Source organism: Melanostigma gelatinosum, assembly GCF_949748355.1.
Source record: "Melanostigma gelatinosum genome assembly, chromosome: 3".
Taxonomy (NCBI): domain Eukaryota; kingdom Metazoa; phylum Chordata; class Actinopteri; order Perciformes; family Zoarcidae; genus Melanostigma; species Melanostigma gelatinosum.
In genome coordinates this window covers 6,903,175-6,916,065 of record NC_136636.1, presented here as the reverse complement: position 1 = coordinate 6,916,065, position 12,891 = coordinate 6,903,175, and the positions used below count along the sequence as shown (strand labels likewise).

Sequence of the window (12,891 nt, the reverse complement as noted above, 5' to 3'; positions counted from 1 at the left end):
GTGTATATTCTCCAGACCCAGTCCCACATGTTGGACGCGTGGATGAGCTTCAGTGAGATGTGCTGTGCTCAGTATTTTCAGGCACTTGGTTTGCACAACACACACTGGAGTTTTTTCGTCTCAAGGGTTTGACAAGGCTTTTATGACTGCCAGACTAAAAATGGAGTTAAGTCTTTGGAGATCAGCGAAATGTTTGGAGAAGAATTTGTGGATTGCTGCTGACTTTCCAGCCCTGTCAGCTTTAGATTCTTTATAACAGATGAAATATAGCCAGTGCCTGTACATGATTGGATATGATAATAGTGCTTTTATGGCACTGTCTGTTGACTTTGGTTGTTTATTTCGGCTCTATATATATATATATATATATATATATATATATATATACTTTGTTTTCTCTGATGTCAAATCTCATTCTGCTTGTGTTTTCTCTCTTTTTAGGGATGCCTCTCAAAGATGGCAGCCTGCACCTGGTTCTAAGGCAGCCATGCTGGTGAAGGTGAACAGCATGAGCCGTAGCCAGCCCATCCCAGCCCCGCAGCAGCAGCAGCAGCAACACCTCCAGCACAGTGCACACGGCAAAGCCAACACCTTCACCCTGCACCCATCCGGCAGCAAGCCCCAGTGGGGGTCACTCAAACACTACCCAGGGATATAAAACTGCCCCTTCTGACAAAATGGCCACCGACACACGTCAGGCCCATCACCTGAGAAAAGCCAGCAATGGCAGCTTCTGTTTGGTGTCGTTAGACGGTAGCCAACCCAGTCCGCTCATTCACAGGTCACAGACCAGCACACCGTGCCCCGTCTCTCCCCAGTATGGTTGCACAACCCCAATCTATGACGAGCCGGTTACAGAGTGTCCCATATATGATGAACCCCCGACAGACATGGAGGTAGAGGGGGCGCACCTGTACAACGGACACCCTCTGTCTCGCCTGACACCTACCCATAGCCTCCAGAAACCCAGACAGCTCCAGCACCCTGGTTCTTCTCATTCAGGGTCCAGACACAAGAGGAACCCCTCTGCCTCTGACTACAGCCCAGCTGGTCTGGAGTGCATCAAGCACATGATCAACGTAGACCCCAAACAGGGACTGCTCTCCGGCTCTCCTGTACCCACACGTGTCCCTTCCCCTACCTCCAGGCAGGATCCTGTCTTGACCCAGTCTCAGCCTCAGCCACAGCCTCAGCCCCAGGCCCAGCCCCAGGCCCACTCTTTGCCCCAGACTCGAGGCCCGTTGAGGGACAGAGAGCCAGGGACCCCGGGCCCAAGTACACTGGACAAGAAGCAGAACTGGCGGGTCCTTGAGGCCACTGTCCAGCGCGCCATGGAGGCACGACACAGCAGGCAAAACAGCCAGGCCTCGCAGGACTTCCCCTCCTCAACCCCCACAGCAACCCCCACGGCAAACTATCAAGACTCCGGTTACTCCACCGGCCCCTCTCCGAGTCTGAGAAGGAAGAGCAGGAGGAGGGTGGGAGCCGGTGGTGGTGCTGCAGGAGGCAGGCCAGGCTCGGTGGGCAGCAGCGGGGAGCTGTGCGCCCTCAACGAGAGGCTCATGGCCGAGATGAGGGAGGTGGTGAGTCGCTCCAACACCATGAGGGAGGTGAGAGCCGGGCTGGACCCGGAAATGGGCGAGAGGGGGGTTGTCGTACCCCGGACGCGCTCCCCCGCCGACTCACTCAGGTGGTACGGAGGAGGCGGGTCGGCCAGCAGGTGCGCATCGCGGGAAGACCTCCCCGGGGCGCCCCGGTCTCTGAGTTTGGCGGGCAACCACGGCAATCCGGCGCTGACGCCTCTGGAGATACCGGGGAGGCAGAAAAGGACCTTTGAGAAGGTGGACACCTTGGAGATGAGTGTGAACAGCCAAGCCAGCCTGTCCTCGCCAGAGACCCCAGGGCCGCCCTCTCAGGTAACCCCTCTTGTTGTCCTGTGTGTGTGTGTGTGTGTGTGTAAGGCAAACACACAAAGAAAATAAGTTGTTGTTAATAAGTAGGAGAACACATCGTAGCTACTCCAATATTATGATACTTTCCTGGCTGATTAAGAGCTCAACTGTGACCGTGTTATTGTGTGGTGTGTTTACCTCAGCAGGTTTGCTCGGATTCTGCCTTGTTTGGTTTAGAAGTGCTCCGATTACTGATGTCTCTCCAGATTAGAGAAGAATTCAGTCTCAATGTGTCAAAGCATCTGCGTATTATGGGAATATTAAGCTGCTGCTTTTGTATTGTGTAATGTGTCTGGTTCTCAGAGAGCTGTTAAGCAGAAGAATGGACAGATTGTGTGACTGATCATAAATATCCCTTTTGACTACGGGGGCAGATCAGACAACACAACAGAGTTGGTTATAGTTTGACGAAACTACAAAGGGACACGTGGAGGTCACGGTTGACGGCTTATCTTCACGTCAAGGGTCCTCACTAAAGCGGCACATGATCAAAGATGGAAGAAAGGTTACATAAGTGGCAATAAGTGGAGCCAGTTTCAAGATCTGCTACTTCTAATCTCCAAATCCCCTCTTGCAGCAGAATCACACCCCATACAGCCATATAACATTGTTGTGTTGTTTTTAGAAGCGGCCCCACTTCACCTCTGCACCTATGATAATGAATGTTTGGTCCTACAGGCAGCTGTGGGATGAGCACAGTAAGGCTAATCTGTCTCTTTTAAAGAGAACACTGAGCATTTTGTGAGTGATGCCTTTTTACGTTCCAAATCTTGAGTCCCTGAATGTCCCCAGGACAGTGGGCGGGCTGGGTACTGCTGACTAGACTGGCCACAGTCCCAGCATTACCTGTCATCCTCTTACCACCGTCCATCTGCCTTGCACTGCAGGTACTGTGTACTCGCATGCCAGCTCTGTGCTTTTGGCATCTGGGGAGCACGCCAGGCCAGAGAGATTCAGGACACTGCTTCCCTCGGTCAGGAAGGAGGGCCGCTGGGGCCCATATGGCCCAGGCTTGGCAGGGAGATGAGGAAGGAAGAGGAGGCAGGCTGGTACCACGGCGTATCGGTACCGCTGTAGCTTAAGCATGTTAGACAACAGCCAAGGAGCACTGAGCGGGCCCCCTAAGTCTGTCCTGGAATGTTCTTCAGACCTGCTGTTATATCACACACACACACACTCGCTCACAGATTATGACGAGCTATGTATGAGCGGCTCTATATTTCCATATTTGAACATTCTGTTCTTGCTGAAAGACCTTTTGAACTAGCTTGTTCAAAGTCTGCTCCTGAAACCGTCCATTTCCCCCCAAAAAGTTGTGAGCATTTTCCACTGTTTCACTGTCTCAGTTCATATTTTGACTGAATTACCATCCTGTGCTTTCACATCTGGAAGCTATCTGTTAAAGAGTGTAATTTACCAAAAATAGAAGTTTACATTCCCATTCCATAGTTAAACATGTGCTTTGTTGCGTTTGATCTTCTGGAGTTGACCTCTGTCACCCATTTTATAAAAACAAAAAACATGAAGTTTGTACGGCTGTAAAGCCAAACCTCAAATCTGCTCCATTTCATTGAGAAACCAAAAAGTCCAGCTTGTCTTTCACTCGTGAGCTCCTCATTACATCAGGGTCTCATGGAAAAGACATGCCAAAGAGTTTTATGTCCCATTAGTACAGTTGAGCTTAGATTCTGGCTCGGGTTTGGTGTTGTTCCTGGCTGTTTGCAGAGCATATCTGGGTTACTGTCTTCCTCTATTAAGGGAGTTTGAGGTGCTCCTCAGAGGCTTAAACTCCACCACAGGGGATCGCAGGCAGGTGTCGAGCATAGCGCTGGTTTTGGAGGGTAGGAGAGGTAAAGACTCTCTCCCCCCCCACCCCCCCCCCCCCCCCCCCGTCTCCTCTTCTTCTCAATCTCATGTCCACCTCTTGTCCCCCCTGCAGGAGGGCACCCTTGAGCTGCAGGCTCAGTTGGAGAGCCGGAAGAAAGGCATGGTGGATGGGCGGACGGCTTCTCTGGGCCCTCACCGGCCTGCCAGCCACGACAACAGGGAGGGAGGTGACGGGGCGGGAGGGAGAGCGAGCTCCTACCAGCTCTGCTACGCCACCCTGCGGCAGCCCCCGCCTCCCGACACGGGCATGGAGGACTGGGCCAGCAAGCACCTCAACATGCACACGCAAGGCCTGTTCCGCCGCCGCGTCTCCATCGCCAACATGCTGTCGTGGAACCGCGGCTCCATCAAAAAGCCCATGCTGGTCACCAGCAACCGCGCCGTCAGGAAGGAGGCCTGCGAGATGTTCAAGCTGGTGCAGGCCTACATGGGAGACAGGCCCTCGCGTCTGGACCGCCGCCACTGTGCCCTCCTCGTCATCACCAAGTGCTGGGACATGCCGGGGCTGCGGGACGAGCTGTACGTGCAGCTGGTGAGGCAGACCACGAGCAACGCCACCCCAAGGAGCTTGGCGGCGGGCTGGGAGCTGATGGCCGTCGGCTTGGCGTTCTTCGCCCCCTCTCCCAAGTTCCGCTGCTACCTGGAGGGCTACATCCAGAGACACACGGAGCCCACCAGCGACAAGAAATGTGAGTCTCAGACTGAGCAAGAGGGTGGGTCAACTTTCTTTCTTCTGTTCCTCCCTGCGTTGTTTGATAGTCAGCATTGTTTGTGCAAGCCAGAGAGATTCACGTTTAAATTGCATTTGCATTTTATTACCCTTTCCATTTTGATTCAGAATTGTAATTTAATTGAGTGATTATGATCATGAGAGAAAGCACAGTATTGGTATTGACGAGCCCAATGATCCGATTGTCGGCCTTGTTTGTCTAACTATCTGTCTTGTGTTTTCTTCTGTTTCGTACAGTGACTCAGTTCATATTGGAGCAGCAAGAACTAAAGCTGAAAAAGAATTCAAAGTCCAGAAAGAAGAGGAAGCAGAGTACAGATGAGGAAGAAGGTAAATCGTGTGTTCATTTACTTGGTCGTCGGTACAAAATATCGCTTTAAGAACAACTGGATCCCATTTTTACAAGCGTATCTGTTTGACAGAGCACAAAGTAGGCAGGGGAGGAACTCCCAAAGATGTTTTTATACTTCTAGTCTAAGCCGTGGAAACCATTACAGATCTACGGTATCGCTCCCTGTAGAGTGACCGCTCTGAGTGGGATGGAAAATTCAACTCTGTGCAGTTTGTCAGATGGGTACATGCTGATGTACTTGCAGACACAATGAATGGGTTTAACAGAAAGCTGAGCTGGAAAAAAAGAATATGTAGGATGAGAATATTTAGAACGTTCTCTGTGCACACAATGGACCACACTGTGAGTCATATTAGTGGCCTCTCTCTTGCCACTCGCATGTCCCACAGCCGTTTAAAAGGATACCTACTCATCGGCCCGTGCGCTCATTAGAGCGGCCCACACTGCCAGCTCTGGTGGTGACGTCACCAGAGAGGAACCCAATCATCTCACTGCAGACACCACAGCAGTGGCCTCACACATTGTACTTCAGTGACTCAGACTCCAACTGACTAAGAGGTCAAAGAGAGAGCCCGCTGAACGTTTCTGACTAAGTCTGAAGGTCTTTTTTAGAGAAAGGAATCTTGATGAAAGCCAGCGAGGGGAGAAAAATAAAGTCTCGCGTGTGCAAAAACAGCATAATGGGAGCTGCTGTTTGCTTGATGGATGGAGGAGCTGGGACACGGCCATTGTGTAGGACCAGAGTAATGAGCAGCTGTGAGCAGTGGGATTGGGAGTCACGTGGAGGCTTCTTTTCAGGACAGACCAGGTCTTGGCTCGGAAAAGGACTTCTTTGGGCTCGGGGCCCGGGAAAGCGCTGGCTTCGGCCTGCACTCGGTTTCGTGTAGACTTGTCTCATAAACAATCCCCGAGATGAGACTAAAGTTGTCTCGTCGACATCCTTTAATGGCTCTGTGTTGTTGTTGTTAAGTGCATGTGTAGACAGGTGTCATGCTGTTCTCAGCCTGGTACAGTACACTCAAGCTCCTAATGAGCTCCTATGTCTGCTGGGCATTGGTTGCCTGGTTGTTGTTGTTTTCATGCCGTCAAACCTGATGTAAATATAGACCACCGGTAGTGTTTGAACCCTCTCTCACTGCAGCAACTGCACCCACTCTTGCTTTTCTGCGAGTGGGTGTACAGCATCTTGTCTTGGGAGCCTTGGGGGAAAAAATAGCCCATCTTTGCCAAGATCAAGGTCTAATTAGACATAATTATGGTCAAACTCTGTTCGATTAGCAGCAGTTGTGACCGGGAGTCACCTGTTTGCCATAAATCTGGGGCTGTAGAGAACATGATGGCGGAAAGTGTCATCTGTATGCATTTTTTTTTTACCACTGGCCCTGATTTAGGCAGCTGATACAGTGGAGAGTCTGGGAACGGGAACCCGCGTTACCACAGCAATGAAAGATTTTCATGTGTGCACAATGACCCAATAATCAGGGTTTTCTGCTGGCTTTTTGCTTGTTTGAGAGCTGGAAGTGTACAGTATCTCGTAACTGTTTTCAGGAGAGATCAGGTCTCACGAAGGACACCTTCAACTCTGAAAAACCACGTCGTTCCTCTTCCGAAATAGATCCGGACCCCACAGCAGCTACAAAGGGCAGGTAGACAGCAGACAGGGAGCCTCTGTGCTTCTCGTTGTCTTCGGAGCACTTCATGTCTGTGTACGCTGATGAATCACCTGAGCATTGGACGTGCAGGCCGGATCCTGTCTCTCAAGCTTTTGTTCAACAGCAGTAGTACGGTAAATCTTCCCTCAGCCTGACAGTTTAGCCGGGCCTGCACTAATCCCCATATGCCAGAGTCACACCGTCAACATGCCTCTCCAGTTACCACCGCCTGTCTCTCGTACGCTGTGAGACATCTGTGGGAACCAAAAACCCCGTTTTTTTTCCGTGTTTGTGGGAAAGAATTTCAATAATTTATTATTGTGTGTTCAGTAATGCCTGATGCTTAAGGGTGTTGCATAGGGCCCTTTGAGGACATAACATACGGTAGTGTGCATAGTGTTTCTTGCAGACTCTGTTTTCAGTCTCGAATTTTCCTCCTCTGTCAACCTACAGGTCTGCCCATCAGCACATATTCCAAGTTCTGCTATCGGAAACTGCAGAAGGTGGCGATCACCGGAGGCAAAAAGGTAAGCCGAAAGAAATAGCGAAAGGGGAGTCAAATATAAAAACGTTCACATTAGAAAAATAGGACGCATCAGATTGAAAGTTGCGATTCAGCAACTGAGTCACCCTGGGTACCGTCACAGAGACGCATAATTACAGGCCCACTGACACAGGTCACAGGTACATAAACACAGACCCAGTCATAGTAGCGCACCTGCACACACAGTCATGATTCGTATCATAGTCCCTGACACACACACAGGTAGTAAATCTCTCTCCTTTCCTTACCTCTCTCACCCCTCCAGGGTCTTCGTAAGCCCACCTTGGAGGAGATCGACCACAGTAGGCGGGCCATCGTCACGCCCTCCCTGTTTGGCAGTTCTCTGGAGGAGGTGATGGAGAGGCAGAGCGAGCTCTTCCCCGACAGGAAACTGCCCTGGGTGCAGGTTCAGCTTTCCCAGTATGTCCTGGCTCTGGGCGGGGCTCAGACGGAGGGCATCTTCAGGTAAGACGGGCTTTACTGACTCCTAACTTGCATGCCTCGACTTGAGCAACGTGAGAGAGGGGAGGAGTTAAGGGAGTTAGACGGGGACCTATGTACTGTATTGTGCTTTACTGTAGTGTGCATAAACAACTGTGCGTGTGGTCTCCTTAGGGCTGGGCGATATGGCCTAAAAAAAAAATCTCCGATTATTTTACAAAAAATCCGATTCACGATTTAAATCGATTTTTTCCCCCACAAATTTTTGCAGATGACAGAAGCTGTTGAAAACAAATTTTTATTTTATTTTGTGATGATTTTCCCTCGTAGGTTGATAAAAATAAAGTGCAAACAAAACCTGAACATTGTAGAAAGGTGCCTGTAGTATACAAAAAGTATTTGGTCACTCTTTTGTTTGCCTGAATCATTTAAATATGAAATTAAATTAAACATAACATTAAATTGCATTAAATAGTAGCCTTCCATTGTAAACAACTGTGCAAATGTAACTTTTTACAGTAAGCTTTTCTAACTGAATACACTGATACAAACACAGCATGAAATAAAATGTATGTGACCCTTTAACATTCACATTTTCAAAAGTGCAACATCTGATCTAACATCAACATAACATATTTTGCACAGTAAATAAGTGCATGTAAACAAAATCAAGTGCATTCACAACATAACCAACAGTATTAAACAGTAGTGCATGTTTTTTCTAAATATTTTTTGCCAGGAAGACAGCGTCGCTTGTGCTCCCGCGGTCCTGCTCCCTCCTCAGGGCGCAACACTTCTCCCACTCGGCGGCATGCCTCTGTTTGAGGCTGTTTGTTCTGTGTCAGATGACACGAACCCGAACCATTTCCAGACCACCGAAGACACATTCTTCCCTCTCTTAAGAACGAGAGCTTCACTGCTGGCCGCCATTGTTTTCGTTTGTAAACAATGCGCGCGCACTCAACTACGGGAACCCAACGGGGGGGAGGGGTGGGGGCGATTTTCTCGATTTTCAATAAAACACATCGCCTTAAAGCACACATTCGAATTAATCGATTAAATCGATTTATCGCCCAGCCCTAGGTCTCCTGCATCACTGTATTTTAGAGTGTGTGTACAGTACACACAGCAGAACAAACACAGCCCTGAGACCAGCACTGTTTCATTTGATACTTCATAATGTGTGTTTACGTTACCGCTTAAGCTTACAAGCACGTGGGAATTACACGGCCGTGTGTTTGTGAAGGGTTTTCTCCAGCAAATGTAACATCTTGACTTGTTTAGAGAAGTGTCGGATCTCCCTGTGAAACTCACAGCTCCTACACGGGGACTGTTCTGAGCGGCGCGTGTTATTCTTATTCTTGTTTTTCTGTTTCGTTCTTAAAGAAGTACTGCAAACAAAGAACAGAGTACTTTCAGCCACCATGCCACATTTGAAGCCAATGGGGTGTGCATGAGTAACGGATTTGCCAAAGGGCATGGAGAAGCTGTGACGATGGAACTAGAGGTCCCTCTTGTGGCCACTGAGTTTAACTGTTTTTTTAAAATACATTTTCAGAGTGCCGGGAGACATCGATGAAGTGAATGCGCTGAAGCTCCAAGTAGACCAGTGGAGGATCCCAGAGAATCTCTCTGATCCCAACGTTCCTGGTGAGGAAGGATGTATTGGGCTTGTTTGTTATTGTGCATCTGTGTTAGGGCGGCACTACATGAGGAAAATATGCCAATACTTTGTTGAATATCACAACGACAATATTAAGGTGTACCCAGTTCTGCCTTTCTGCTGATTGAGCACAGAAGGCAGCAATTTAAAAAAAAAAGAAAGAAAGTTAATGCAGTTTTCTACGGATACTATTTTTCAACGAGCTCCAAAAAATCCCTGAACAATAATCGCAGTCTTTCACGATGTGTTTATCGAGTACCTTTTGTCTCGTTCAGCCTCTCTGATGAAGCTGTGGTATCGGGAGCTGGAGGAGCCTCTCATCCCCATGAACTTCTACAAGCAGTGCGTCAGCAACTGTGACGACCCAGCGGCGGCCATCACTGTGGTTCAGTCCCTGCCGGAGCTCAACAGGCTGGTGCTCTGCTACTTCATCCACTTCCTGCAGGTAAACCACCATGTTGACGAAGATGTATGCACACAGCCCATCATTTACCCCAACCAGGGTCCATATTCCACATTTTGCACCTGTCGTTTTCTTGTGTTTCCATCTTTAGTTTATTTTAAAGAACAAGCACCTTGTTACCTTTTCTCACTCACACACCCACACACACACACACACACACACACACACACAGCTATTTGTAATATTATATTCAGCTCTGAAAGAAAGGTCATTATTGCCAACGAAAACAACAAAAATTAAATACTTCAGGAACTAAACTAAAATGTAATAAACAAATCAACTAAAACCGAATGAAACATGACAATCGGGATTAAAACTCGAGGTCAAATGATTTTAGTTTTCGTATTTTTTAAAGTGAAAACCCACAACATTTTAACCCCCCCTACACACCGGTGTTTCCAACTGGCATTATTGCTGGCACCGCTGTTGCGAATACAACCGGCTGGATTTCTGTTTTCCTCCGAGCCGAGCAATTACCACCAACACAGGACACACAGTTTGTTCCACCGTCAGTCATTTCCGCTACTGGAGAAAGTAACGGCCAAGAACCTACATTGGTACTTTTAGGTGACCGGGGATATCTACTGTGAATTCCCTTTGAGTACAATGTTGTTGTGTACTTCAGTCTTTTACCCTGAAAGTGTATTACTCCGACAGACATATTAAAACTCAACTTCAACTCAAGCTTTTAAACCGATTTTAAAAACAGGAATATATCTGAGCTCTAACTGATTGTGACTCATCCATTGTTCGCTGCAGGTCAGAGGTCGGCCTGTGCAATCAGCCTCGCTCATTGCTGTCTCTCTCTCTCTCCCTCCGTCCTGATTATCTCCAGGTGTTCGCTCAGCCGTCCAACGTGGCTGTGACCAAGATGGATGTGAACAACCTGGCCATGGTGATGGCGCCCAACTGCCTTCGGTGCCAATCCGACGACCCGCGGATCATCTTCGAGAACACGCGCAAGGAGATGTCCTTCCTGAGAATGCTGATCGTTCACCTGGAGACGGGTTTCATCGAAGGGGTGGTGTAGCACATTTACAATCAAGCGCAAACACTGTTTGGGTTCAGACCACACTGGAAACTCTCTGGGTGAGATATGACAACACCAGCACTGTGAAAACAGCTCAGACTTTGGACCGCTTGTTCTCGCTTTAGCTTTCTCACTGAGAGACAAAACACATCACCTTTTAGGTTTTCACTGTGTTTCTTTGATTCTAAAATCAACAGCGACGGCTTTAAAGTGTAAGCGCTGCATGTGAAAACAGATTTACTCTGAATGGGTCGTGCTACAGTTTCACAGAACGACTGTGAGAGTCTTTAGAGTATTTCCTCCCGAAGTACCGGGAACCGCATTCACAATAAACCTAAAGACGGCAGTGTTGACATTCTGGTTTCATTCATGCGTGTGTGTGTGTGTGTGTGTGTGTGAGAGACTGTCTGAGCGTGTAAGAAAGACAGCCTCCCTTAATCGTGTACAGAAAAATATTTTATATGAAAAAAGTAAAATAACTCTTGTAATGGCGTCTTATTAATAAGCTTGTGCTGTTTCGAGTAGTCGTGCTGATAGCCGGTCTCCTCGTATTTCATTTTACGAGGCACAAGAAGCCGCTCTGAGCACTGAGCCTTCATTTCAAAGCACAAACTGGAAGGATGTGCAGAAAAGCTCTTTGTAACGGCCATTTCCTAAGAAAATGATCTTGGAAGTGCTTTGATTTTACAACTCGAAACACTCGAGTGAAGAGTTGTAATTACAGTTCATGTCATAGCGATGTGGGAGGTTGGTAATTCAACTGGTGATACTCTTTCTCTGTTATCTATATATAAAAAAAACATCTTTCAATTGGATTAGTGTTCTGTTTTGTTTGCGGTCTGTATGTGTTTTGGCTCAGGTCTTCTAATAAAACGGGTGTTGGATGTGATAACTGTACATGTTCTCCCTCACAGACTGAACATTGAATCGACCACAAACCCCGACACTAACAATGGAGTCTTGTTCAACTGTCGAGCGCTACGAGAATGTAGATCAAGCTTTTTGTGTCCGTTCTCAGGCTTTGCCTATATGTAAATAATCTGTGTAAATAGTATTAACTCTCCTTAAGTGTGTTATAATGATCCAGGTTAAGGGTGAACTTAAACGTCACTGTAAAGAGCAATAAAACTGTTTTTCTTTTTTGAAATTAACTGTTCATTTCTCTGCTGTAACCGCCTGCCTTTTGAACATAGGACGGATTCAAACCACTCTCCGTGTGTGTGTATATGTGTGTTTGCATACATTCTTGTGATAATATGGAATGACTGTCCATAAATAAAGATCTGTTCAATTGTAGATCGGATGCCTTGCGTTTATTTTGATAGTGGTTTGCAGAGGGGAGAGATAGTGTGCAGGGTCTCTAGAGAACATTTCATCTGCCTCGTGTGAAGACTATTCTGAATTAAAGTATTTCTTCATGAATTAAATGACAGAAAATCTGAAATAAAGCTTGAAAAAAATGCACAAAAATGTAGGATATTCTCCTGACTGCCTACAACAGTGAGATAATCTGGATTTGGTCTTAAATACTTGCAGGTGACTGATATTTTAAAGAATTCTTATTTTTACCTCGGAGCATTGAGGTTAATTTAATTGGGATCTTTTATTCATTTCAGGTGGAATTTAATAATAATTAAACAGTATTTGTGAATTAACACCTGAAATGTGGGCTCAATAAAAGGCTAAACTAATTGATTATTACATAAGTTGTTTTAATTATATAAACAGTCTAAGGTGTCAAATCCACAAAATAACATTGCATGTATTCCTTAATTTGGACCTGACCTATCAATCAAGGTGAACACTCAAAGGTTTGTAAATGTAAATGCACATTTATAACATGCAAGGTTTAAATCTATTGATGAGGTAAACATGCCCACTGACATCATTATAAGTGGGTAAATAAATGGAGTGTTCATTCTAAAAATGAAAAGGCATTTACCCGTTGCATTCGTCAATCCACCAGCTTCTCTCAGAAAGGCCTGTTGAAAGTTACGCAATCAGACACAGAGAATAAGGTGTCATTGGTCTCATTTGTTTTGAAACAGCTAAAGAAGGAATCTCATGTCAGCTTTAGACACACGCCATTCAGAAGGTTTTAAAGTCTATTTGTCCAGAGTTATGAAACTCTTATTCCCTTGTAGCTGTGACTGCACAGGCGAAAGGTTTTGGCAAAC

General features: G+C 47.0%; 1 protein-coding gene across 1 annotated transcript in view; it reads left to right on the top strand.

The window, feature by feature from the left end:
- Positions 1-12,010, top strand: part of arhgap46a (Rho GTPase activating protein 46a) — a 31,208-nt gene extending 19,198 nt beyond the window's left edge. The window contains 9 exon segments of the mRNA XM_079265643.1: positions 442-619; positions 621-1,916; positions 3,892-4,552; positions 4,807-4,899; positions 7,027-7,100; positions 7,383-7,582; positions 9,117-9,208; positions 9,497-9,666; positions 10,520-12,010. Coding sequence (XP_079121769.1) covers positions 442-619; positions 621-1,916; positions 3,892-4,552; positions 4,807-4,899; positions 7,027-7,100; positions 7,383-7,582; positions 9,117-9,208; positions 9,497-9,666; positions 10,520-10,714 — 2,959 coding nt within the window. The 3' untranslated portion in view covers positions 10,715-12,010.
- The last annotated feature ends 881 nt before the right edge of the window (positions 12,011-12,891 follow it).